At 42.8% G+C, this 24,108-nt stretch overlaps 1 protein-coding gene across 1 annotated transcript; it reads left to right on the forward strand.

Moving 5' to 3' along the window:
• Positions 1-9,527: 9,527 nt before the first annotated feature.
• HTR1F (5-hydroxytryptamine receptor 1F) lies at positions 9,528-10,628 on the forward strand (the record flags this gene model as incomplete). Its single annotated transcript, XM_084292188.1, has 1 exon — positions 9,528-10,628. The coding sequence occupies one exon, from the start codon at positions 9,528-9,530 to the stop codon at positions 10,626-10,628; it is 1,101 nt and encodes a 366-aa protein (XP_084148314.1).
• Between the last annotated feature and the right edge of the window lie 13,480 nt (positions 10,629-24,108).

The following is a 24,108-nucleotide window of genomic DNA, read 5'->3' on the forward strand; positions in this document are numbered from 1 at the left end:
CCAATGCACCGAGTGAACTAAACTCTTCTGGCTAAAACATTCAATTGTATCAACTGAATTGCCTCCACACAGGAACAAGAACCAGCACTGTGGCACCCCATGCAGAGCACAGCAAAAGTCATAGCTCTGTACTGAAAAGGACAAGTCTTAAGACACAGAATACGGATTTTGGAAAGTTGGCCCCCAACCTTAATGCTCACAGTAGGTGACCAAATCAATCTTAGTAGAAATATCTAGAGGGAAATAAATGCAATGCTAGTTAGAAAGCATCAGTCTTAGCTATCTAATAAAACTTTTGCTACTTCACCAGGTAAAGAGTCTCTATTTTCCTATGAAAGAATCTAACAGCTTGGATCTCCATAGGTTGACACAGTGCCATGGCATGTGGTTTTGAGTCCACTGCAAGTCAGTGCGAGCACAGTAACCCAAGCCAGCCAGCCTTGTGGGCAGTTAGTTACTTCTGAAATGAAAACCCCTGGGGACACTCCCAGATTGAGATCTTGCCCTACAGCTACAGCTCCACTTCCTAACCAAGTTACTTCAAGACTTCCAAAGTCTTCCACCTGCCCATTCCAAGCTCCACCTATGCTCTCAGTGTTCCTTTTTTCACACTAAGCTTTTGTGATCTTCAACCTACGAGATGATCAGATGACAACCAGAATAATGACAGATGACATCAGATGACGTGACAAAAACTACAAGGCAAGACACCAGCAAGTATGCAGTAAGACTGTCGTTGTATTAAAATAAATAAATAAATAAGGCACAGTCTTCACAAGAATAAAAAATAGGCAAAGTGCAGAGACGAGATGGCAGATTGTGTGAATTTTGGCACCTCTCCAAATTGCAAGCAATTAACCACAGATTTTACTGTTCTTGTGTCATGCAGAAACCCTGCTGCAGAGGAGCACACCGACATGTCACATTCACTCCACTTTCACCTAACACCTCTGAGGCCAGTTTTTCCTCCAAGTTATCCTGGTAAGCACACAGCAGAAAAAGAAATATCCTAATGCTGACCCAGGTGATAGTATGATAGTAAATTATTTTGCCAATCTTTTCCAGACACATTTGAAGATAGATTGTTTTCTTACTGTCCAGGAGAAAACAAGGCAGTTTCTTACAGCTCAGTAAAGGCTTTCAAAGTTTATACAGAAAAATACATTAGATAAAACCCACCTCTCTACTACTACTAGAAAAGGCTAAAGCAATGCTTCAGAGAATCAGAAATTCCCATGAGCTCCTACTATCAAATGTGACTAGCTGGATTAAGACAAAATCCCAATGAACTAAAGCAAAAGGAAAACATATTAGAGAGGTCAGGTAACAGGAGCCGTTCCATCAAAATGTTTATTAACTGAAATGCGTTCTGTTTTTTTTTGTTTGTTTGTTTGTTTGTTTTACATAAAAATATATATTTTCCCCCCAGATTTTTCAGGTTGGCAGGCCTTTAGTAGACTTTTTTTATCCCTCAGAGATGAACCCCTTTTTGTAATAGGTTTTCAGAGGTAGGCAAATTGATGAAAAAGGTTTTTGACTTCTAACTGCATGCATGTGTTCTCTGAGGGCTGGCAAGGAACACTTGGCCCTGAAGCATAAGGATGAGTGGGAAATGGGAGAAACAAGGCTGCATTTTATTACCATTCAAAGAACGTAAAGCTACCTCTTAACTTCCTTGCTCCACCACTGCTTTATCATTCCTGCAGGTTTCAAGCCCTTATCTGAAGGACAGTGTTATGAAATATAAGCACAGCTATTCTCCATTTTCACCTTGCAGCACAAATTTAGTTGACGGTCGTTAAAGAAAGCCACTCCTGCACAGCATAAAATTCTGCGGTCCTTTGACTCATTGCCAAACCAAATAAAAACTCAACACAAAATAAACAAACAAAAAAATCTTTTTTTCAATTCTGTGGAAGGAAAAGCAAAGTTTAAACATCCTTTCCTAATATAGAAAACTTTTGGTTGAATAGAACCTTTCAGACTGTTAAATGCAAAATAAATTAAAGATATTAGCTTGGACCCTGACCACTCAGACAAGGAGACACACACCTCTAAGGACAGGATGTTGACCATACAGGAATTTGTCTGTCTGTAGAGTAGTTGTGGGTTTTGCTCAGTGGAGAGTTCACACAGGACAATGGGATGCCCAGCAGTACTCTATTTCTCTCAGATGTTTATTTACATGGCTCCCACAGGGACTGCTGTCCAGGCCCTAGATCTCCCACACCTGGGGCTCCTCCAGACCATACAGGATATGAGAGACAGCTACACCCAGACCACTGCCATAAGAGGTCTGAACTGTGGAGTCAGATCAGCCTCAAAGAGGAGAGGGAACTGAGCCCTGCAGTTTAATGAACTACAAAAAATGAATCACTGCCATCTCCTCTGGCAGCATTATGAATATAGGTCTGTTTTTTTTCCGCTTTCTTCAGCCAAAATGATCAAATTCAGAACAGGTTCACAGTCCAGCTACCCAACAACTGAAGCTACATTTGGGAGGCATGTTTACTGTTTTATATAAGCAAGCCTGTCATGCTGTGGACCATGTCATTCTTGCTGTTCCTCCTTCCTCACTCCCAGAGTGCTCGCTGGGAAGCTGGCTTGCCTTTCCCCACCCCATCCCCCTCAGCTAGATTAAAACAGATGGCAGAGGGACATGAAATAAAGAGCAAACACAGATGAGTGACTAATTTTCCAAAAGGAGACAAAAAAAAAAAAAAAAAAAAAAAAAAAAACACTCAACTTCAACACTCGAAGCAGCAAGGAATGCATAATTACTTTGTGAACATCATTCTTCCATATAAGCAAATGCAGCAGTTGCCACGATATGATGACAATAAGCAGGGGAGGTATCCTCCAGGCAGGCTTCACAAGCAGCAACAGACTATGCTGCAATCCAACGGATGCAAGTAGGGAACATGGCAAACGCCTGGAGGAGAGCATTACCTACTAACTCCACCTAGGTAGCAACCCTGCTTCCCAGGGAGGTTTTGCTGAGCACTCTGCTCAGTTACCTGGCTGAGTTGAAAGCTAGCTCTAGGGATACCTCCCCAGGAACTGCCTTTGAAATGGGACCCCTGTGAATCCCTTTTTGTGTGGTTGTCACTTTTGTGCTTGAAGAGTCTGGTATTTTGCAGGCTGGAAAATGTGGAGCAACTGGTAATGCTGGTGGAGTAGCAAAGCGAGGACCACAGCCTTCTGGAGGGAGACGTGGCAAAGGGATCACAGCCAGCATGCTGCAGTTCTTGTGGCCTCAATAGGAAACATGAAGGTGAGTTGATGATAACAAGGAGGTGAGAACAGGAGCTATCGCAGCACTTCACTTTGTCCCTTTAACAGAGGTTACTGCTTTCACTCTGGCTTTCAGTGACTTGGTGCTCGCACCTCTCTTAGCAGCACCCAGAGGCACAGGGTAAGTTCTGCTTCCCTGGCAGCTTGAGCAGACCCTCAGATTTTATGTTTCAGCTGCTTCAGTGGAAACACTACCTCCATCCTGTTGATTTTGGTCCAGGAGCAATAAGATGACAGAGGAGACATCTGGGCTGGTAACTTTCAGGGCTAAGTCTGTCAGAGTTTGTCATTTGGGATTATTTTTGTTGGCTGAAAGAATTTAAAGAGCTGTCCAGAAAACTAAAGCAAGCATCATCTTTGTTGTGCCTGACACAAAACATACTGCAGTGTATCATTTTACCAACACAGGGACTTTTAGACTGGTAACATGGCTAAGAAAAGTGTCAGATGCAGGTTTACTGTGCAAGTTTTGTGCATTGCATTCAAGGACTTTTCTTTGCCATTCTCTAACAAATCAGACCTCCTGTACTCAGACAATAAATGGCTTTGTGCATCTCTAAGCTGGAGGTACGTATCCTCCAGGATTCTGAGATTTGTTTCCTTCACGTGTTATATTGCTATTCAGGGCATGCTGCAAAGCCTATTTATTTACCCATGCTTCTCCCAAGAGGGTGCTTGGTAGGCAGAATTGTGTATGATCTTTAGTTGATATTAGTTCAATTGATTTATCTGCAGTTTTGTAGTTATTTGTGGTCTATGTTTCTAGAAATAGGTCTGTTGTGACCTTCTACAAGTGGAAATGATAAATAACTGCAGTTAACAGAGACTCAAGCAGCAAAATCTAAACATCTTTTAAGTTATTCCTCCACTTCACCAATACATTTCAGGTCCAGAATGTGCTCAGTCCCATGAACTGAGGCAGCGTGACCCAAAACAGAGACTCTAAAGCATTACTTCAGCATGCACATGTGATTGTTTGCTGACAGATGAAGGACTGGAAATAACTCTACCTTGTAATTATGGACACATATACAGCTCTCTCTCTCAAAAAAAAAAAAAAAAAAAAAAAAAAAAAAAAAAAAGGGAAAATAAGGGGGGAGGGAGGGTAAGTTTACAGCCATTTTAGAATATCTGGCAGCACACCAAGATTTAAATATTTTAAAGCTGTGGCTTAGCAGGAGGAGGTACATCTACAGCAAGCATATAGCAACGCAGTTCAGGTATGGCAGCCTTGAGATTTCTGCTTTTCCTTTCAAACTGCTGATGGACGTTTACTTTGCATTCCAGGGATGGCAGTGTTTACTGCAGGTTTGCAGCAGCTGCCTTCAGCCAGTAAGCAACTCCTCTTGCACACCAGCCAGTCACCCCTACTTCATTTCAGGGGATGCACCGTAGCTCTAGGAACCTTAGGAAGAGTTAAGGGGAGAACAGATTTTAAGGACAGGCACTAAAAATCAAATGAGAGCATTCCTCTCTTTCTCAGCTGGTGAGACTTCAGAGTTTGGGCTCAACAAAGCACATATCCATCACCAGATCTGGTAGGAGTTCATTCTCTTTAAACAGATTTGTTTAATTCAAAAGAGCGTTATTTCCTTCTGCTCAAATTTAATGTGATGGATCACTACTAAGCTAATTATCATTAGCATACAACATGGTTGGTATCTAAAGACAGTGACAGCCATATCAGGAAGAATTTTTACAAGCTCATACATACTGCTTTGGGAAGAAATTTTAGCTCTCAAGCAATTCTGGTTCTTAAAACTGCCTTATTCTATGGTTATTTTAGTCTTACCTCCAGTGTCTGGCTAGCCTATGCAGAAACAGGTGGTAAAAACATGATGGCTGAATTCAAACACAGAATCTTCCCCTTCATCAGGAAAAATTTGTAGGGTCGGTTTCCATTAAAGCAAGAAAGCTGTGCCTTTTTTAACTGGCTTACTGATCAGTTTGGTCAATAAAGCAAGGAATCCCGCTAGCAGGTGAAATGCTTCATCATTTCAAAGCCAGCTGGAGCCTGTTAAGTGAGAGGAGATAGCCAGGATCTTTCTATGTCACTGGCACAACTTTGTATTAACTCAATGGAGTCGAGGACAACCATGGAGTGCCAGGACAACCTGGCAGTGCAAACACTGCTACTTTTCTGGAGTATTTTAAGTATCCTCAGTTCAGCTGCTTCCTGAGCTCTACTGCTACTTTTGATGATGACATTTTAAACTAAACACACTTTGGTAAGGACCCCACATGTACAGAAAAGCGAACAGCCACGAAATATACTCAGAAAACTTGTACGCAAAAAGCAGTAATTAACAGTAATTAAACTCTAATCAGGTTTTCTCTCTGACAGTGCTTACAGCAGTTTAAAACAAGCCAGACACAAATAAAATAAAATAAAATAAAATAAAATAAAATAAAATAAAATAAAATAAAATAAAATAAAATAAAATAAAATAAAATAAAATAAAAATACTCCAGCAGCTGTAAGCTAATAGTTCAAGTTAAATTCAGGATCTGAAACAGTAGGCTCATGTCACCTTTCCCAAAGGCATTCCCAGCCATGTTTCTCCAGCAACTGGAGAAAATTCATACTATTTCCCAAGTTTAGGCAAAGGCAGAGGTGTGCTGTTTTCTAAACCTATAAGGACAGACTGATGCTACTGAACAAGAGCAATTTAATTATTCTTCTGTAAATCTCAGACATAAATGGGCATTTATGGGTTTAATGCACGCACACATGCTCCTACAAAACTGAGGAGAGCAAATGAAGTTCTTTATTCTGTGAATTGCCAATGGAAAAATTACACATTTATATTTGTGATAAAGCTATACAGACATTTTCCCTCATGCCTCCTAAACAAGATCAGTTGGATGATACAGTTGCTTTTATAATCAAGGAGATACATTCAGGGTCACCTTATCATGCTGCATTTGGGCAGGAAGGGAAAAAAAAAAAAAAAAAAAAAAGCCATAGAAGTGGCTAATTCCTAAAAAAAAAAAAATAATGTCAACATATCCAAGATAAAAGACATACTATCTTTGGTAAACAGCAACTTCCACTGTTTACAGATCTCTTGTTCAGCATAATATTTCAGTTGGTCAACTGAAACTTCATACTTGTGTTTTAATAGCAGTTAGAGAATAAATTACTCTGTTAAGATCTATAATGAAGATAAAGCAACCTTTAGCAACATCCTTTTCCCTAATCTTAAATTCAGGAGAATATTAATGCAATGCACAGAATCGAAGCTTCAAGGCTTTCTAAAGTTTCCCAACAGCAGCTGCATATTGTAAAGATGACCAAAAAATAATAATAATAATAATCCATGGAATCAGACATATTCCATGTATTCCAATAGATTAAGCTTCATCCTTCAACAGGGGCACTGAGTAGCCAGTTATACAAAAGTAGCCTTAGAAATATCTGGACTGTAAGAATTTCTTTGAAAATACATACTTTTCACCGCTGAACCCATCTTATATTGGAATACAGATCTTCAGTTCAGCGTGACTGCAAGATGGTTTTCATTCAAAGTAAATTCACTACCTGGAGAACGAGGCCCAAAGTCTTCCGTGCTTCCTTTTGAAGTCTTTTTTAGCTGTAAGTCTTGCTCTGTATACTCACGTGGGGCTAACAGCAAAGTCTGAACTGGAAGTACAGTGTACTTTGTGACCAGCAGCCCCAAACAGCACAGACAGCAGATGGGCTCTGGAGCCTCAGAGGGAGCCACCACTTTGGAGGACAGATCTTGCTGCCCACCCTGGATGGTGCCACATTCCTTGGTCTGCACAGCAGCTCATGGGGACCACCCTGAACGCCAGCTGCTGGGGTTCTGAAGGCATTAGCAGAAGGACTTAACACTCCACACAGGAATAGAAGGGTGGGATTCCAGATGGGTACCGTTAAAGCACAGGTTATATCCCATGAACGGGAGACCCCAGCAGAGGTATCTAACAGCAGCACGCTGAAAACTTGGGTGGCGGTCTTCAATACTGCTGTGAGCCCATGCTCTCAGCCTGAATGAAATCAGAGCATGCTGGCTGACAATCTTAAAACCACAGAAGGAGACACATGGCAAGTAAGTGCATTGCTGTCACTGTGCTTCTTACAAAGAGCCTCATGATCATGATCAGTCCTAAGGAAACCTATTTATTCCTACACGCCAGTTCTGTGAACCCACCCATACCATTTTCCTTACTCCACAGCCTCAAACTGAATAATCTTTCAAAAGCTATTAATCAACTTTCATTATATCTAAATTGCTTTTTGCTTGCTTGCAATTAAAGACTAATATCTAAAGAGTCAGAAATTTATAAGGTAATTAAGCATAATGAGTAACTGTTTTAAAATATGATCAACTGCTGGATATCAACAGACTTAGTATTTCCCAATAAGTATTTTTTTCCCACGTATTTACTCAAGCTCAGAAATGAAGATTTATTTAGCAAAGGTTGAACACTCACCAGATAATACTATACTTGCCTTTTCCTTCTCTGGAAGGCAGCTAGCTATAGACAAAAATATCTGCAACCTAGCAATTACTGTGGATTCAGGGGGTTTAAGGTGACACTGACATGACGGAAGATCTATTTTATGCATGTGAAGTGTATTTCAAGTTCAGAGAGAGGGACGCAGAGAGAAAAAGAGCATGTGCGTGCTGTAATCAGCTCATGTGCAGGACAAGATTCTGTGTAGTGTTTGTAAATAACAGTAAATAAGATGTTTCCTCTCCTTGTCCTTCCATACAATTAAATGGTGGGGTCAAGCAATGTTAAAAACCTTTTTGAGTAACCCAATAGCATATTAAGCATTGCCTGGGTTAGAATATCAAACTAAATTGGTCCAAAGGATCAAGGTTATATATTGTACATGATAATTTTTAAGCCACTTCAGCACAATACCAGAAAGCTTTAGTTATGTTAATGAGACCCTTTCTTTCATAAGAAAACACAATTCATTTATTTCATATATTTCCCTATTTCTGGCATCCAGTGCAAAGCAAGTGCAACCCACTTACATAGTCCAGGACTGATGAAAGGAAACCCCACTTAGGGGTTCATCTGGTAGGTCTTCCATGCACAGGAAATCGCATGTAAAAACTCACAATAGGATGATCTGATCATCTTACTGTGAGTTACGAGGTCTAGACTAAAAAGCTGGAAACTCCTACTTCAGCTCCAGCCTGCAATGTGCTCAGAAACCCTCCTTGATAAGACTGCAGGGTGGAACAGCACTTCCCCAGAACACAACTGAGAACACATCTCAATATTTCCTTGCTTTTTACTTCCTGTGGAGCCGTAAGAGGAGTTGTACTGTTTCCGCAGAGATAGTCACTAGTGGAACAATCAGCATTCAAGTTCTGTGCAGTTTTCTATGGCAGCAACCAGAGAACAGCAAAACTTGAGGAAAGTAATGATGTTTTCAAGAGTCTAATCTATGCATAATATTTCAGTTAGACAATAAGCCAGACATCTGAAGATTTAAAATATATCCAGCCGTTTAATTTTAGAGTTGCATAGGAGGAATTAAATTTTCAACATGTAAATGTTTCTTCTCATACTCATAGAGCAATTGTTCACTTTACTGGTTTCTCTAGAAAACTATGTCCAAGTTTAGAAAGCCCATGTTTTGCTATATACAAGAAAGAACTCGTACTGATGGGAAAGAATGGATTCATATAGAGAAAAGAAGCATTATACTAACTTCCTGTGGATTAGTTTTCAGTAGTGTTTACATTGCTCAGCAGAGTAGTCAGTATTAGCCTAGAGGCAGTGTCAGTATTTATCTTAGGATGAGATTGCCCATGTATAACCAGTTTTGAGAACCCACTACAATCCAAGCATTTAGCAAAAGGCTGGCTCTGCACCGTGGGGGCCACATGGATGCCACTGCCTGCTGAAGGGATAGGGCTGGCTGTTCCCTGCCGTGGTTTGCAGCACCCTGCGGGGCAGTGCCATCTCAGGCACCACTGCATGCTCCTCTCCCCTGCTGTGCAAACATGCACAACCAAGGAGAAAGAGAAAGCAGAGCATCCCACATCATGTTAGCCAGGAAAATCTCTGTCTAGAGCCAGAATCATTTCTAATGATAAGTCTGATGTTCCTGTAATTTTGGAGCCTGTAGTCTTTTAAGATAATAAAAATGAAGGCTCTCTATAGACCAGAGATGCACTTTCTGAACTGTTTTTATTTTTCTAACAGGTAGCTTCTACTGGTAAAGATCACCTTTAAAAGGGAACATGGATTTAATAAACTCAACAGAACAAAACAGTACGTCAGCAGAACTATTCAAATGGGTGACATCCAAGATTCTCATTTCCATTACCTTGTCTGTACTTGCACTAATGACAACAGCCATCAATTCTCTTGTGATGACTGCAATAATTGTGACAAGAAAGCTCCACCACCCCGCCAACTATTTAATCTGCTCTCTTGCAGTGACTGATTTCCTTGTGGCAGTCCTAGTGATGCCCTTCAGCATTGTCTACATTGTAAAGGAGACATGGATCATGGGGCAAGTGGTGTGTGACATTTGGCTGAGCGTGGACATTACATGTTGCACATGTTCCATCTTGCATCTGTCTGCAATTGCTTTGGATCGGTACAGAGCAATCACAGATGCTGTGGAATATGCACGGAAAAGGACACCAAAGCATGCAGGTATCATGATTGCAGTGGTATGGATAATATCCATTTTTATCTCCATGCCGCCTTTGTTTTGGCGGCACCAAACAACCAGCAAGGATGATGAATGCATCATCAAACATGACCACATTGTTTTCACCATTTACTCTACGTTTGGCGCCTTCTATATCCCATTGGCCTTGATTCTGATCCTTTATTACAAGATATACAAGGCAGCAAAGACATTTCACAGAAGAAGCGTCAGCCGGATCGTCAGGGAGGACGTAAATGGACAAGTCCTTTTGGACGCAGGTGAAAGAAGCACCAAATTGGCTTCAATGCCCAGCACAACAGAAAAGACATCAGATCCACTGGTGGACTGTGATAAAATCAATATCACTGTACGAAGCCCCAGGTCTGAATCTCAGCATGAGAAGTCCTGGAAAAAACAGAGAATCTCTAGCACAAGAGAGCGAAAGGCAGCAACTACTCTGGGTCTGATCCTGGGGGCGTTTGTGATCTGCTGGCTTCCTTTTTTTGTAAAAGAAGTAGTTGTTAATACCTGTGAAAGATGTCACATCTCAGAAGACATGTCTAATTTCCTAGCATGGCTGGGATATATCAATTCCCTTATTAATCCTCTAATCTACACAATCTTTAATGAAGATTTCAAGAAAGCATTCCAGAAGCTTGTGCAGTGTAGGCAATATTTCTAAGAGCTTTTGTTCATATAAGGAGAACATATTCATTATTTTTTTTTAACATGTATAAATTTATATAACTGAGTTCACATTTGTTGTATTTAAGGAAAAACACCAAGACTCTGCATTTACATAATGACTCTTTTGTATTAGTAGTACTGGGAGCATAAATTTCCCAAGTTTCAAAGAGATGGATCTTCTGGGATCAGTTTTGCTCTGGAAAAGGAGGTAGCATTTACTCATTGTGACCCTGACCCACCTGGGATTTGCAGAGCCACCTAGTTTGAAGCATTCAGGTATTACCTTAAATATAAAGGAAATACATGCTTGAAGTAGACAAAACAAAGAAACAAAATTAGAAAGAAAAAAAAAAAAAAAAGCAACAACTAACCAATGAAGTTTTAAGTGAAACACCACAAGGGTTTTGGTCTCCATTGTCAAAATACAGCTTAGAATTAAAGACTTAACTTTATTAATTTGTCACAGGCCTGCAGCATAGAGCCAAGCCATTCCCAGCAAAGGGTGGTAGCTTTAAACATACCTAGCATCATCCTCTGTTAACTAGTTGAGTGCAGCTGCAGCTCTGCCCTTCCCAAGATGAAGGACTTTTCTGGGTTATTTCCCAGCGGTAGTCAAGGCACTTTCATGGGTTACCAGTTCATAGTGAGCCAGTGTTGCATGCCCTCTGCCGCTGCACACACAAGACAGATGTGGGCACAGCCTCAGGGGAATGGCTAGTAGTCAGGGCACCTCACATGATTTGCACGCATACAGTGCCTGGTGCTCAGAGACACCATTTGAATAGGGATTATGGAGAGTTTACCTCATAAAGTGCAGCTGGTCCTCCTTATGGGGACGTTGGAAAGAAGAGAAACATGAAATACTCTCTGTTCCCTCAGCCCTACCTCATATGCCTGGCTGGCACAGCCCCCACAGCTTTCTGAGCACCAAGCCCAGCCAGATAGCTCGTGCCAGGGTCACTTGAGCATTGTTGAAGGTGGGTGGCTCAGCGGGCTTGGGCTGAAGGCCACCTACTGAAGCTCCAGCTCAGCATATGCTGGGAGCCAGTTAGGCCCGAAGCCTAACATCCCCTGAGTTTTTCTCAACTGCCTCAAGCACTAGAGCTGTGAGCCCTCTTCCTAGCCATGTGAGAAAGAAGAGACCAACTGCACTGCAAGCACCGTGGGTCCCAAGAAAAGGTCCTTCAGCAGCTTCTCCAAAAAGGGCAGGGGGAGTGATCTCAGCCAGCAGCATACACCTGGGGAGGGGAAGCTGCAGAATGCTCAGGGGCTGGCGCCTCCAAACCCCCAGCTTCCCCAGAGTATCTAGTCCCAGTCCCAGCAAAGCCAAAGGGATCTGTATGCACTCCAGCCATCCCCAGCCAACTGCTTCGGCCAAAGATAGCCACAATGAACAAGGCCTTTAGTGGGCTGCCTGCAAAGGCCTCAAAGACGCACCTTGGCCGACCTTGATTTACACACCAAGACACAGCACTAAAAAGTGCAACAGCCCTTGCCACAAAACTATCAGTGCAAGTTTGTCAGCAGCTAAGGGTACTAACAAGACAGTGGGCATTTACCCCCACAGTGCAGATGAGTAGCTAAGAGCCACCACAGAGCCCAGGGATGGGTTTTGCACTTTTCAGGTCAGACAGATTTAGACTGCATCACCAAGACTCTGGCTTTGCATTTGCTGCCAGCCATTCAATACTGTCCAGCAGGAACAGGGACTGGAGGCTCCTTACAGGAACTACAAATCCTGCTGTCAGCTGCAGCAGTCCTTCAGAGATGCTCTGACTTGGCACATGGGCTGGCAGCTTTGGGATGTCACAAAGAAGCTGAGACATGAGACCACAACACAGAGCCTTAGTTTGGGAAAGGTGTCACCAGTCTTTGCAGCTTTTCTTCCAAGAGACTTTTAGCATTTTGTATTAGACAAGAAATTCCAGAAAAATGCTGTCACTGTTGTTTCTCTCTCCTGCTCCCCCCCCCCCCCCCCCCCCTTTATATTCCAAACTGTGGACTGTGGAGCTTAATGATTTTTGTATTTTGCCCACTAGCTACAAGCTCCCACAATAGCTGTCAGAGGTGTTTCATGCAAGATGACAAGGTTTGAGACCTAGGATATTGAACTAATTTGTTTCTGTCACTTGAAACTTACTATATTCTGCTTTCACATCAAGATCCAAATGAGATACTACTCAGAAGTAATAGAAACAATGCATTTCTTTTACCGCTGATTTTAACCCCTGCAGGAGCCTAGTGGAAAGCTTACTTGTCACACCACATAGCTCTAGTGCAGCAGTAGCACAGCTAAATTTTGAAGGCACTAGGATGCAGCAGCATGTAATTTGGCTTGCGCTCAGCATAAGCAAACACACTTGATACCACTGCAGTCAGACTACAGCTGCGGCAGCCCCCGTGACCTCAGCACTGGCTATATTATGCTAAAAGAAAATAACCATTTTGAAGATCAGCTGTGCTCTGCTGTCTCCAGAAAGATCCACAGAATTGTTTCCTCAAAGGATTACCAGATTAGCAGAAGGCTGCAAGGAAACCACACTGAAACATTTAAGGTTTAAGACCTCTGTTTCCCTTGTTTCCTGAGTACTGTGTCATAATATGGGACGTCTAGAGCCACAGCTTCCACTCCACCTGCTTTTCCCTTTATATCTGCTGGAGGGCAGCGTATATCGCTTTTCCTCTTACATGTAAAAAGTTTGACAATACCTTGTGAAAGCGAAGTGGAAGAAAAACTAGGGGTTGCTTCAGAGGAGAAAAGATGCTTAAGATACTCATATTTAAATAATAATAGTAAGGCTCAAAGAATGGAGTAGCATGTAGATAAACAGAAAATAGCTGTCATTTATGCACTGTCAACAGTATTATACTCTGAATCTACTTAAGCTGCTAAACATTTCTCGAAATGCAAAGGTGGTTTCTTTTGTATCCTTTTCACTGAGCTGTATCTGCTCACCCTTCAACACCCAGTGGTGGAAGATGCAACTACAAGAAATCTAAGCAAACAAGCGGATAGTTATTTTATTAAAAGCACTTACGGATTGTGGACCATCATTTCTCAGTGTCTGAAATTTCCATAGTGCCAAACACTTTATCATACATCCCCACTCAGAATCATTTCACCTCTAGCATTTATCTATGCATGTGATGTGCTAAGAAAAATATCTGACTCTTTCAAGATGCATAATAGCTTTTTGCTGGATGCTGCTTTCCCCTCCCCACAAGGTACACAGGCACCCACTGGAGCTTAGTACTGAATCCAAGGAGCAAGAGAGAAACTACACGATTTTATTCCCTGGAACTAAGTATTTTTACAAGTAGCTCTTTACCTTCTAAGAGTTCAGTCTCAGAAAAGAGGGGAAAAAAAAAAAAGTCTGTTTCCTTAACTCTATTTATCAGAAGAGCACATATGTATTGAAGGAAAGGGTTTTACATATCCTCTGCTTTGTGTGAAGCTCTCTGGAGTCCTGTCTCTACTGTAACTGCCCTCCCAGTTGCTGCTTGCTGCCTACCCACCCACCCATCAATTTAGATTTCTTCTAACACCTAGGGAACTGAATTTGGAGCAGCTGACCTGCTCCCACTTTGTCTTTCACACAGGATGATTCCTGAAGCAGCTGTGAACACTATATGCAGTTCAGGTAGATGTTTTTTTGCTAACAGCAAGCAGTTAAATAAATCTCATTATTCTGTGCTCAGTCCTTCACATTTCCTCCCTGCCAAATGCTTTATTGGTGTCCTTTCCTCTTGAGGAGAGCACATCCCTGAAGAGGGGTTGAGCTACAAATACACTTTTGTTTTAGTGATGCAGTCACACTTGTTAATGCATGACTGTACCACCCAGAAACACCCACCTCATCCAAATGTGCTTTTGGCAGTCACTGCCTTCAGCTGGTGCCTAATTGTTCTTGGTGTTAGGGAGGTACACAGAAATAACTATGTACCAAATCATTTTCTCCAGTAGTTACAAACTTAGCACATTATTTCTAGGCAAGTACACGTTATTATTTATTTGGCCTTTGCATTTCAGATTCCTTTGCATAAGGGAAACAGAAAGTCACTGCGGTAGCTGTTGAAGGGAAAGACTTTTTTGAACTCTGCGCACCAAAGAAAAAAGGCTGCAAGAAAAGCATGAGGAAGACCTTGTAGCAGCCCTGTAAAGACTGAGTATAAACCTAACACTTGTAAGCACCCCAGCACTCAAGTAGTAAATGTTACCTGCTGTTTGCTCTCACGTTCCTCTTCCGAAAAATGCTACTGCACTACAGGGACAGTACTAACAATATCAGAACTACTGAAAATACCAGCAATGTTTTGATATCCCCTCCACTGCACAATCCTGAGATGAATTAAACAATTTTTTATTATTTTTAAGGATTTTCCATTTGTTTTCTGGGGACACTAATTTCTATTTTTTTTTTCCTTTCTCTTTAACCAGGAAGGGTAAGTCTTTAAAAGAAATGTAAACATTTCTACGACCTAAAGTTTCTAGACATCATTTAAACTCAAGCAATCAAAGCTTTGGTAATACAGAGCTTGGCTAAGAAGATTACAGAGAACAGAACAGGCAAAAGTCAGCAGCATTGGCATGAACAGACAAGGTTACAAATTCAATCCAAAACTGCCTTTCTGGTGTCAAATCCCTCTCATAACAAACAGCAATGGCTGAAAAAATCTTATATCCTCAGGAAAATACTGAAGTCTGAATTGTCTACAATCCAGTTGTTTACTTCGTGTTCAGATGAGTTTAAGAACTTTGCAACTCAAAATAATTGCAAAGAAATATTTTTAGGTAAGGAAAATGTACTGTGCTTTGTTAGTCAGTCTGTACAATTATGTATTAAAAATCTCAGTTAAGGCAGAGTAAAAAGTGAAAGAAGGTGTTTGCTGAACATTTATTTTTTATCTACTAGTAGTTCAAATCAATTGTATCCACACTTTAAGGCACATATTTAGTTAAACTACAGTTTTGAAGGTATGAATTACTACATAACAGATGAGTAGCACTAATAAAATATTTCCTTAAAATGAGATAGGTCCTATACATACACAATACTTTTACTAAATTAAATCTTTTCCGGTTCCCTCCATACACTCATTGATTTCAAACTCAGAGCAGTGTATTATAGTTTGGATTTAAAGATAAAAACTGTGTTTGATGCCACAAAAAAAAAAAAAAAAAAAAAAAAAAAAAGTGCTAAGTTAAAACTAGAGGAGCAATTAATCTTCTTGCTTCAGTTTAGATCATGACTGGTAGTAGATGTTTAATGCAATAACTAGCTCTCTGCTGGCAGTACTCCAAGATGCAAAAGCTGTGGCTAATTTGTATGACAGCAAGCATCTGCTAAGCAACTCACTTTTGGCTAAGCCCGGTTTCCTGTATTTCACAGTACAAAGCTGCATAATGTAGTCCACAGCCATGAAATAAGAAATCACCCCATTTGCACTTCAACCCTTTCTAAAGTGGTAGTCACTATAAGATACCTGCTCCAAAAACACACACCATTAACCAGCAAGAGCAAAGTTGTGTCTTTATCCACAGCAAAAACAGACAAAATCTTTCATATCTCTTACTTTTTTGGAGGTAGCCAGGAGGCAACCTGACCAGACTGGGGTCGGGTGGGCTCAACACAGGCCAGCACTGCTGCCCAAACAGGTGCAAAAAGAGATCTCTTCAAGCAGAACACCACCAGCAGCAAGCTCAGTCAGCACTAGCTAGCAACAAAATAAAAAGCAGTCCAGCATCTGTCACATCTTCTGTGGCAAAGGAAGTCCAAAAAGATATTGATGCTCCCTTCAGTCACCTGGTCATTTCCTGCACCTTATTTTCTATCCTAACTTAGCTGGGCTCTGTCAGCTCTTCTGGCTTGTTTAGCAAGACAGTTTTGTATCAGCTTTGTGGTGGTCAGTACAGGGCTTGCATACCCTGTTACCATAAAGCTCAGCTCTGAAGCTTGAGGTCAGTCTTCAGCTTGGGTAAATGCAAAGAGATAGTAATTTAAGATAATAAAAATTTAAGGTAAGGACTTGATCCACTTTTTCTTCCACAACTACTTTGACAGCAAGAAAACCAAGGTCCTTTTGAACCCAAACTAGTTTTCCAAGCAAGATATTTATATTACAGCCAAGTATGACCTTAATTTTCACAGACAAATATAAGCTATATTACCATTACACTGTTTCTAATCTCATTTATTGGCAGTCTTTTGCATTTTGTCAAATTCTCCCATCTTGTTTTCAAAGTATAGAAGAAATATTAATTAACTAATTATCTGAGGTAGGTAGGTCTTATCACCATTTTACACGTAGGAAACCAGAAGCCCAGGGAAGTGAACACCTCAGTCTGGATAAGGTCCTGGAGTGCTGTTTCACATACTAAACAAGAGAAGGGAACATTTCCAAACACAGTGCTAGAATCACAGCATGGTCAAGACTGGAATGGACATCTGGAGGTCATCTAGGAGGGCCACCTATAGCAGGCTGCCCAGGACCACATCCAGATGGCTTTTGAGTATCTCTAAGGATGAAGACTCCACAACTTCTCTGTGATACCAGTGGCAGTGCTCAGTCACCCTCACATTAAAAAAAAAAAAAAAAAAAAAAAAAATGTTTCCTGATGTTCACATGGAACCCATTTTGTTTTAGTTTGTGCCTGCTGCCTCTTGTCCCATCTTTGTCTTCTTTACACCCACTCTTCAGGTGTTCATACACACTGATAAAATCCCACCGGAGTCTTCTCCGTTAGGCTGCAGAGTCCCAGCTCTCCCAGCCTTTCCTCTTATGAGAGATGCTGCAGTCCTTTAATCACCTTAGTGATCCTTTGCTGAACTCTCTCCAGGATGTCCCTGCATACCTTACACTGGGAAGCCCAGAACTGGGCACAGTACTCCAGGAGTGGCCACAACAGTGAATAGAGAGGAAGGATCACCACATACATTTCTCCAACTGTTGGTAACATTCCTGCTAGTACAGTCCAAGAGGCTGTTGACCTTCTTTGCAGCAAGAGCACCTTGCTGACTCATGTTCAGCCTTGTACCCACCGGCACCCCCAAGGCAGTTTCTGCAAAGCTGCATTCCAGCTGGTCATCCCCCAGCAAGTAATGGCACCTGGGGTTGTTCCTCCCCAGGTGAAGGGCTTTGGGCTTCCCTTTGTTGAACTGCACAAGAAATCACACGGTAGTGTGAGAGAAGAAAATGAGCTATGGATTGAAGCAAATCAGAAAAGGGGAAGGAGAAAAACAGGAGGAGACAGATTGAGTAGTTTTTTTTTTCTTTCTAGTGCCAGGAAGCCATGAAACAAACTTGCTTGAACTCAAGTGCAAGTTTATTTTGAAGCTGCCTGGAACCTGCTGGGGGCTGAGCACAGAGAAGGAGAACATACACGTGAGCACATACAGGGCCAGTACAGCACACAGGATCCTTCTCAACGATCAGTGTGATAATAGTAGTCAGCACCAGGCACACGAAGCCAGTGAGAGTGGGAAACTGTTAAGTACTGGGATTTTAAAAGCAACAAACAGCAAAAAAATTAAAAAAAAAAATAAAAATAAAAATAAAAAAAAAAGTACTAAAGTACTATTAAAGCACATCTTCTCAAATCATACCTACATTTCAACGTTATTGTCTACCCCTCTCTAAAGCCACCTTGAACACAGAAAGCATTAAATGGAGACTTGCCCCTAGCTTTAGAACTAGCTGGGGATATTCACTCAGCCTTATGTTCCCCAAACACAAGTTACATAAAGTCAAACCACTACCACAATTTCTGCCTCTCCTCATTCAGTATTCTGGTGTATGCCAGCCCTACCCTCCCTGCTCCCCTGCCAGCCTGGCCTTCACCCATCTCCAGCTCGCTGAACAGGGAGTTAAAGCACTTCATAATCCATTTACTCCACAACTCCTCTTTTTTGTTTGACTATAGAATAACAACAGAAAGCAGCACAAAAAAAAAAAAATAATAATAAAAAAAAAAAAACCTCCAGACTCTAAACCTGCAAACAAGACAGAAAATGAAATAGAATGAAGCAATCTAGATTCAAGAGAAAATAAATCAAGGAACACTTCTCTGAATCATCCCTTCTACCCACTCCACTCCGTGGTCTGACTGTTCTTATCCACAGCACAATGCACACCTTGAATGAAGGATGAGTTAATTTCAGTGGAAATTTTGGCTTATATTGTGTTACTGGACAAAAGATCACATTTAAAGATCCTTCAGGGGAACGAAGAAGGCTATGGAATGACATCTCTTCTGCCTTCTCGTTTCCCCTGCTGTACTAGGAAAACTGAAGAGGAGAGATGCAGTGATGATGAGCGTGCAGGCAAGGAAACAGCACGAAAAAATTAGGGTAAGGGAGAAGGAGAAAAGACAGAACAGTAGAGCAGGCTTTTCCTGAGGGATGGGTTTGGCCTCTCTTCCTCCTGTGGAGTGTATTCTTACCAAAGTAATCCCAAATCTGAAGCCATACCACTACTGTGAACACAAGGCCACTTGTGCCAGGCCACCACCTAGCATTAAAAGAGCAGCCAACTGGCATTGCTAAGGGATTTGCCACAGTCAAGAGGGGGGAGCCAGCCCAGGCTACCCGGTGAGACATACCAGGAAGCCCTGCCACTCTGCTGGAGCTGAGAAGCTCTCTAAGGGCCGAGAATCTTTCCCTCAGCCACCACACGCTCCATGACGTGCACAACCACGGCCTGAACCCACTCCTTTGCAGCTTGCTGCTGCAGCTCCCACATGCAGCCAACACCAAACTGCATCCTCATCGCAACCACGCTCCTGCAGGCCCAGGGAGGAGCGGGGGGGGGGTAGGGGGGGGGGGGGGAAACTGCAGCCAAAAAACGCCAAGCAGGCTTGCAGCTTGCCCAGCTGCTCAAGGATGTAGAGCCGTTGTGGAGCCCCGGGCTCGGTTACATTTATTGGACAGGCTTTGAAAATAAAGGCCAATGAAGCCAGAGGAGAGAAATCACACGTTGTATGAACAGAGGAGGAGGAGGGGGAGCGCACAGGAGAAACAGGAGACTTTTTTTTTTTTTTTTAATTTTTCTAACCATCCTGGGACACTCGTGCCTAAGGCGACCTGCTGCGATGTCAGGATTTCGGTCACTGCCCCTATCTCGTGTGCCCCCGGAGGGACCACAGCCCCCATACCCCCAAACCCCGCTGGGCCCGGCCGTTCAGCAGGGGTCGGGCCGGGCCGACCGGAGCGGAGCGGGCGCCATTTCCCGGGCGGGCGGTTCCCCCTAGCGGCCCCGGGCCGCGCCGCGCCAGTGCTGAGGGGGCCGAGCCCTAAGGCCGTCACCTCCCTCCCGGCAGCGGCTTGCGGAGGCTCGGGGCTAGTGCCGACCCCGGCGCCTTCCCCCCCGGGCTGCTGGGGGCCGTGCCATCGCGAAAAGGGCGCTGCCTTCCCGGCCTCCTTCCTCCCACACCCAAAGGGTTGACTCCAGCAGCACCATCACCCCCACTTTCTGTTGGCCCCCGTGTCACCAGTGGCATTGCCCCATGCCCACAACAAGCAATCACCAGTAGCGAGTACATGGCCGTGTGGGTGCACCCCTGGGTGGGGGTTAGCACCTGCCAGCAGGAAGGGCCCGAGGAGCTGGGAAGCCTTCCCTATATGACCCCTCCCCAGCAAGACAGAGCTGTGCTCAGACCCCATGTATCCACCTGCATTCCCCTTCGTTTAGGTCTTGGTCATTAACAACTGGTGTCAAGGCTTATTGTAATTAGTTGCACACAGACACACGTGTGTGCACAAAGAGTTTCAGACTAAGGCTGATTAACATGCCTGGCAACAAAAGGGATGATTACTAGGACAGTAGCCCAAGAGTAACCACCAAGCACACAGCTGGTTAAAGACTGCATAGCTGAGAGAAGGGAAAAGAGATTAATATAACTTTCCTCTGGGTTAATGCTCACTTCTGTAGCACGAGACTTCTGGGAAACCAACTGCCAGAGGCACTGGAGTTTTCCTAGGTAGGAGAAGGGGACGTGACATTTGCTCCCTCTCATTGACACTTCAGGATTGAAGTAATTTATGTCTCTATAACATTTTGTTAGCTGAGGGAGACTCTAGGGCATTTAAATTAAAGCTGACAAGTCTGGGGAGTTCAACAACTTCTGTGAGACCTCTCAAGCAAAGGTCAGGAAGGGCTGTCATTTGAAATGATGTGCTGAAACATCTACACAGTTTGAAAATGTACGTTAAAAAAAATACAGATCACCAGAGATCAGCTCCCCGGATAAATTCCAATAGCATAGGTATCAGCTGCAGGTTAAAAGTTTCTAGGACAGTTTCTAGAGAAGCTCTTTCATTGTATGTTATTACATTTTTATTTCAGTATTAAATTTTAAGGAGTCACGAGCAATACCAGGCACTAGCAAAATAGCGACTCAACCCTCCATTTAAGAAAATAATGACATTAGGTATAGTGACTGCTATTGATTCAGCCTCAGCTGTGGTTTCCAGGCCATAGACATCATTCACAGTTGCTCTTCAACACCTTTTACAATTGTGGTGGTTTTACTTGGGTGGACAGCCAAGTTCCACCACAGCCACTCTCTCACTCCACCTCCTCAAAAGGAAAGGGGAAGAAAATACAATGCAAAGGGCTCAAGGGTTGATCACTCAATGATTATCATGACAGGCAAAACAGACGCAGAGTAGGGAGACAGTAAGATTTATTGCCTATTACTAACAAGCTAGAGAAGTGAGAAACAAAGGAAAGAAACCAAGAACACCTTCTCCCCCATCCACCCTCTTCCATCTCCTCCCCCCAAGCAGCACAGGGGAACAGCGGTTATGGTCAGTCTATAGTGCTTCATCTCAGCCGCTCCTTCTTGGTCACTTTTGTCCCTTGTGCCGTGCACAAGGACTCCTCCCACACCATACAGTCCTTTCTGAACTGATCCAGCATAGGCTTTCCACAGGCAGCAGCTCTTCCAGAACTACTCCAGATATGGGTCCATACCACGGGGTCCATCCCTCAGGAGAAAACTGCTCCAACCTGGCTCCCCCACGGGCAGCAGCTCCTGCCAGGTCACCTGCTCCTGCGTGGTCTCCTCTCCACAGGCTGCAGCTCTGGCCTGGAATCTTCTCCAGCACCGGTCTTCTACAGGTGGCAGCCTCCATCGGTGCAGGCCCACCTGCTCCACCGTGGTCTCCTCCACGGGCTGCAGCATGGAACCCTGCTCCACCGTGGTGCTCCATGGGCTGCAGGGGGACATCCTGCTTCACCATGGTCCTCACCACAGGCCACAGGGGACTTCTGCTCCGGTGCCTGGAGCACCTCTCCCCCTCCTTCTTCACTGACCTTGGTGCCTGCAAGGCAGTTTCTCAGTCCTCTCACTCTCCCAGCTGCCATGTAGAAACATTTTGTTTGTTTGTTTGTTTTGTTTCCCCTTTCTCAAATATGCTCGCACAGAGGCGCAAACATCATTTATTGGCTTGGCTCTGGTCAGCAGTGGGGCCCTTACCTAACATGGGGCAGCTTCTAGATTCTTCTCACAGAAGCCACCCCTATGGCCCCCATCTACCAAAACCTTGCCACGTAAACTCACTACAACAATACTGAGTAAAGCAGCCAACATATCTTAATTTCCAAAAGCTGTAACTCCTATCATACTGTAATGGTGTAAAGGACAGAGCAAGGCATGAGGCAATGAAGAACTGTGCTTTGAAATTATAGACTGGTCTGTAACTGAAATCTCATGCTAGGAAAGAAAAAAAAAAGTGCTTCACCATATCTTAAATCTCACTGTCATTATATATTTTCAGTTAAATTCTACTGACAAGAGTCCCTGGATTTGGTGGTGTAGTGGGCAGCAGGTTACAAATCATGCCAATCTGCAGAGCAGTGAGCACGTGAGACAGACACATTCTGAAGAACAGCAACCAGGGACTTTGAAGGCTTGTGTTTCCTCGGTGATGGCTTGCTGGGCTGAAGCTGGAATATGTGGGTCTGAGCAGGTTGCAGAGTGCATGGATGTGCAATTACAACCCAGAGGAGGTGTGCTCTATCAGTATTGTCTATCTGGGTTAACGGTGTGAAACTCAGTAACACAATCATGGCAGCATTCAAGTTTTTATAACTGGTCTTGTCCATCTGCCTCCGTCTCTCTTGAGAAGATGGAAAGAAAGAGAAGAGAGTCATTACAATAGAGTAACAACATGGAGGCAGGAAGGAGGAAGTGTTACAATTAATAATCTCTTGCTGTGCTGCTGTCATGCAAGCACACTGGGGAAGGGGAGGGGAAAAGAAATTGAATAGCTTCCCATGTGGTAGAGCCAAGCACTCAAAGTGCTTTGGAGGATTATTATAGTCCCCAAAAAAAAAAAAAAAAAAAAAAAAAAAAAAAAAAATCTCAGGGTTTTCTAAAATGTAATATCAACGCAACCTTGAATTGCCTTGTCACTCACTTATACCTACATATTTCTGTTGGTCCCTGTTAGCTGTCCAGTTCCATTCCTGTTCTTGGGATAGTGCACCTAGAAGAGTTTATGCCTTTCACTTGAAGCTTGAATTTTATTTATTTTTTAAATTTAAGCAGTGCAGGAGCCACTTGAGCTGCTTTGCAAAGTGGAAATGAAAAATGACAGATTTCTGACTCCCGTGCTTCTGTCAACATCTCTTCTCCTTTTTTTCTGTCCCATATGTTCTCTTTCACTGTCACACAGACAAAAAGACCTGGAAATTTCTTTCCTCTTCCAAGTTTCGTTGAATTCTGAGGGAGAAAAATAATCAAATCAAGGAGTACTCTAAACCTTTCAAAAGAAATGTGAGGCTGGTTAGAGTTACCTATGCTGCATTACCAAAGAAATACACAGTGGCAGTATGATTCCATCTTGTTCCCTTCTGCTGTAGGATATATATTGCTGTGAAGGAAGCAGGACTCAGGTAATTACAAATGTTTACATGCCCTGAGGACAAGCTAGTTCTAAATAGTTGAGAGCTCACATTTTCAGGTGGTTTAGGGAGCTATGCAAATTTTCCTATTGCATTTGGCAGGGCTATAAAGTGTTGCAAATCCCCATCCAACTCAATAGCCATAGAAAGCATAGGTAAGATTTTTTTGCCAAATTGTACTTTTCACAATATTTAACATTAGTCTGATGCAGAAACGTCAAAGGGACTCTTTCTACTTGCAACATTTCACTATATAATCAGCAAATATAAAGTAAACTCTTTCCTTTTTTCCTTTGTCCCTGCATAATTCTTTGTCTCGACATGACATATGCAGACAAACATCCTTTCATGGGAGTTCTCCTTGCTCAAACATATTTCCTGGAGTTTTGTTGCTGGAATAGACAGAAGATCAAATGATATCATCAGTATTGCAGGAGATCCACAGATGTGAAGTAAGCTATCTTCTCTATGCTAAGAAGGTATCTGTCAAAGGCCCTGAGGTAAAACAAAGTGAGTTAGTGATCTAACAGGTAAGGACAAGAGCATCCCCAGGTCCCAGAAAAGGAAAT

This window comes from Netta rufina (assembly GCF_964035555.1).
Source record: "Netta rufina genome assembly, chromosome: 1".
NCBI classification, from domain to species: Eukaryota; Metazoa; Chordata; class Aves; order Anseriformes; family Anatidae; genus Netta; species Netta rufina.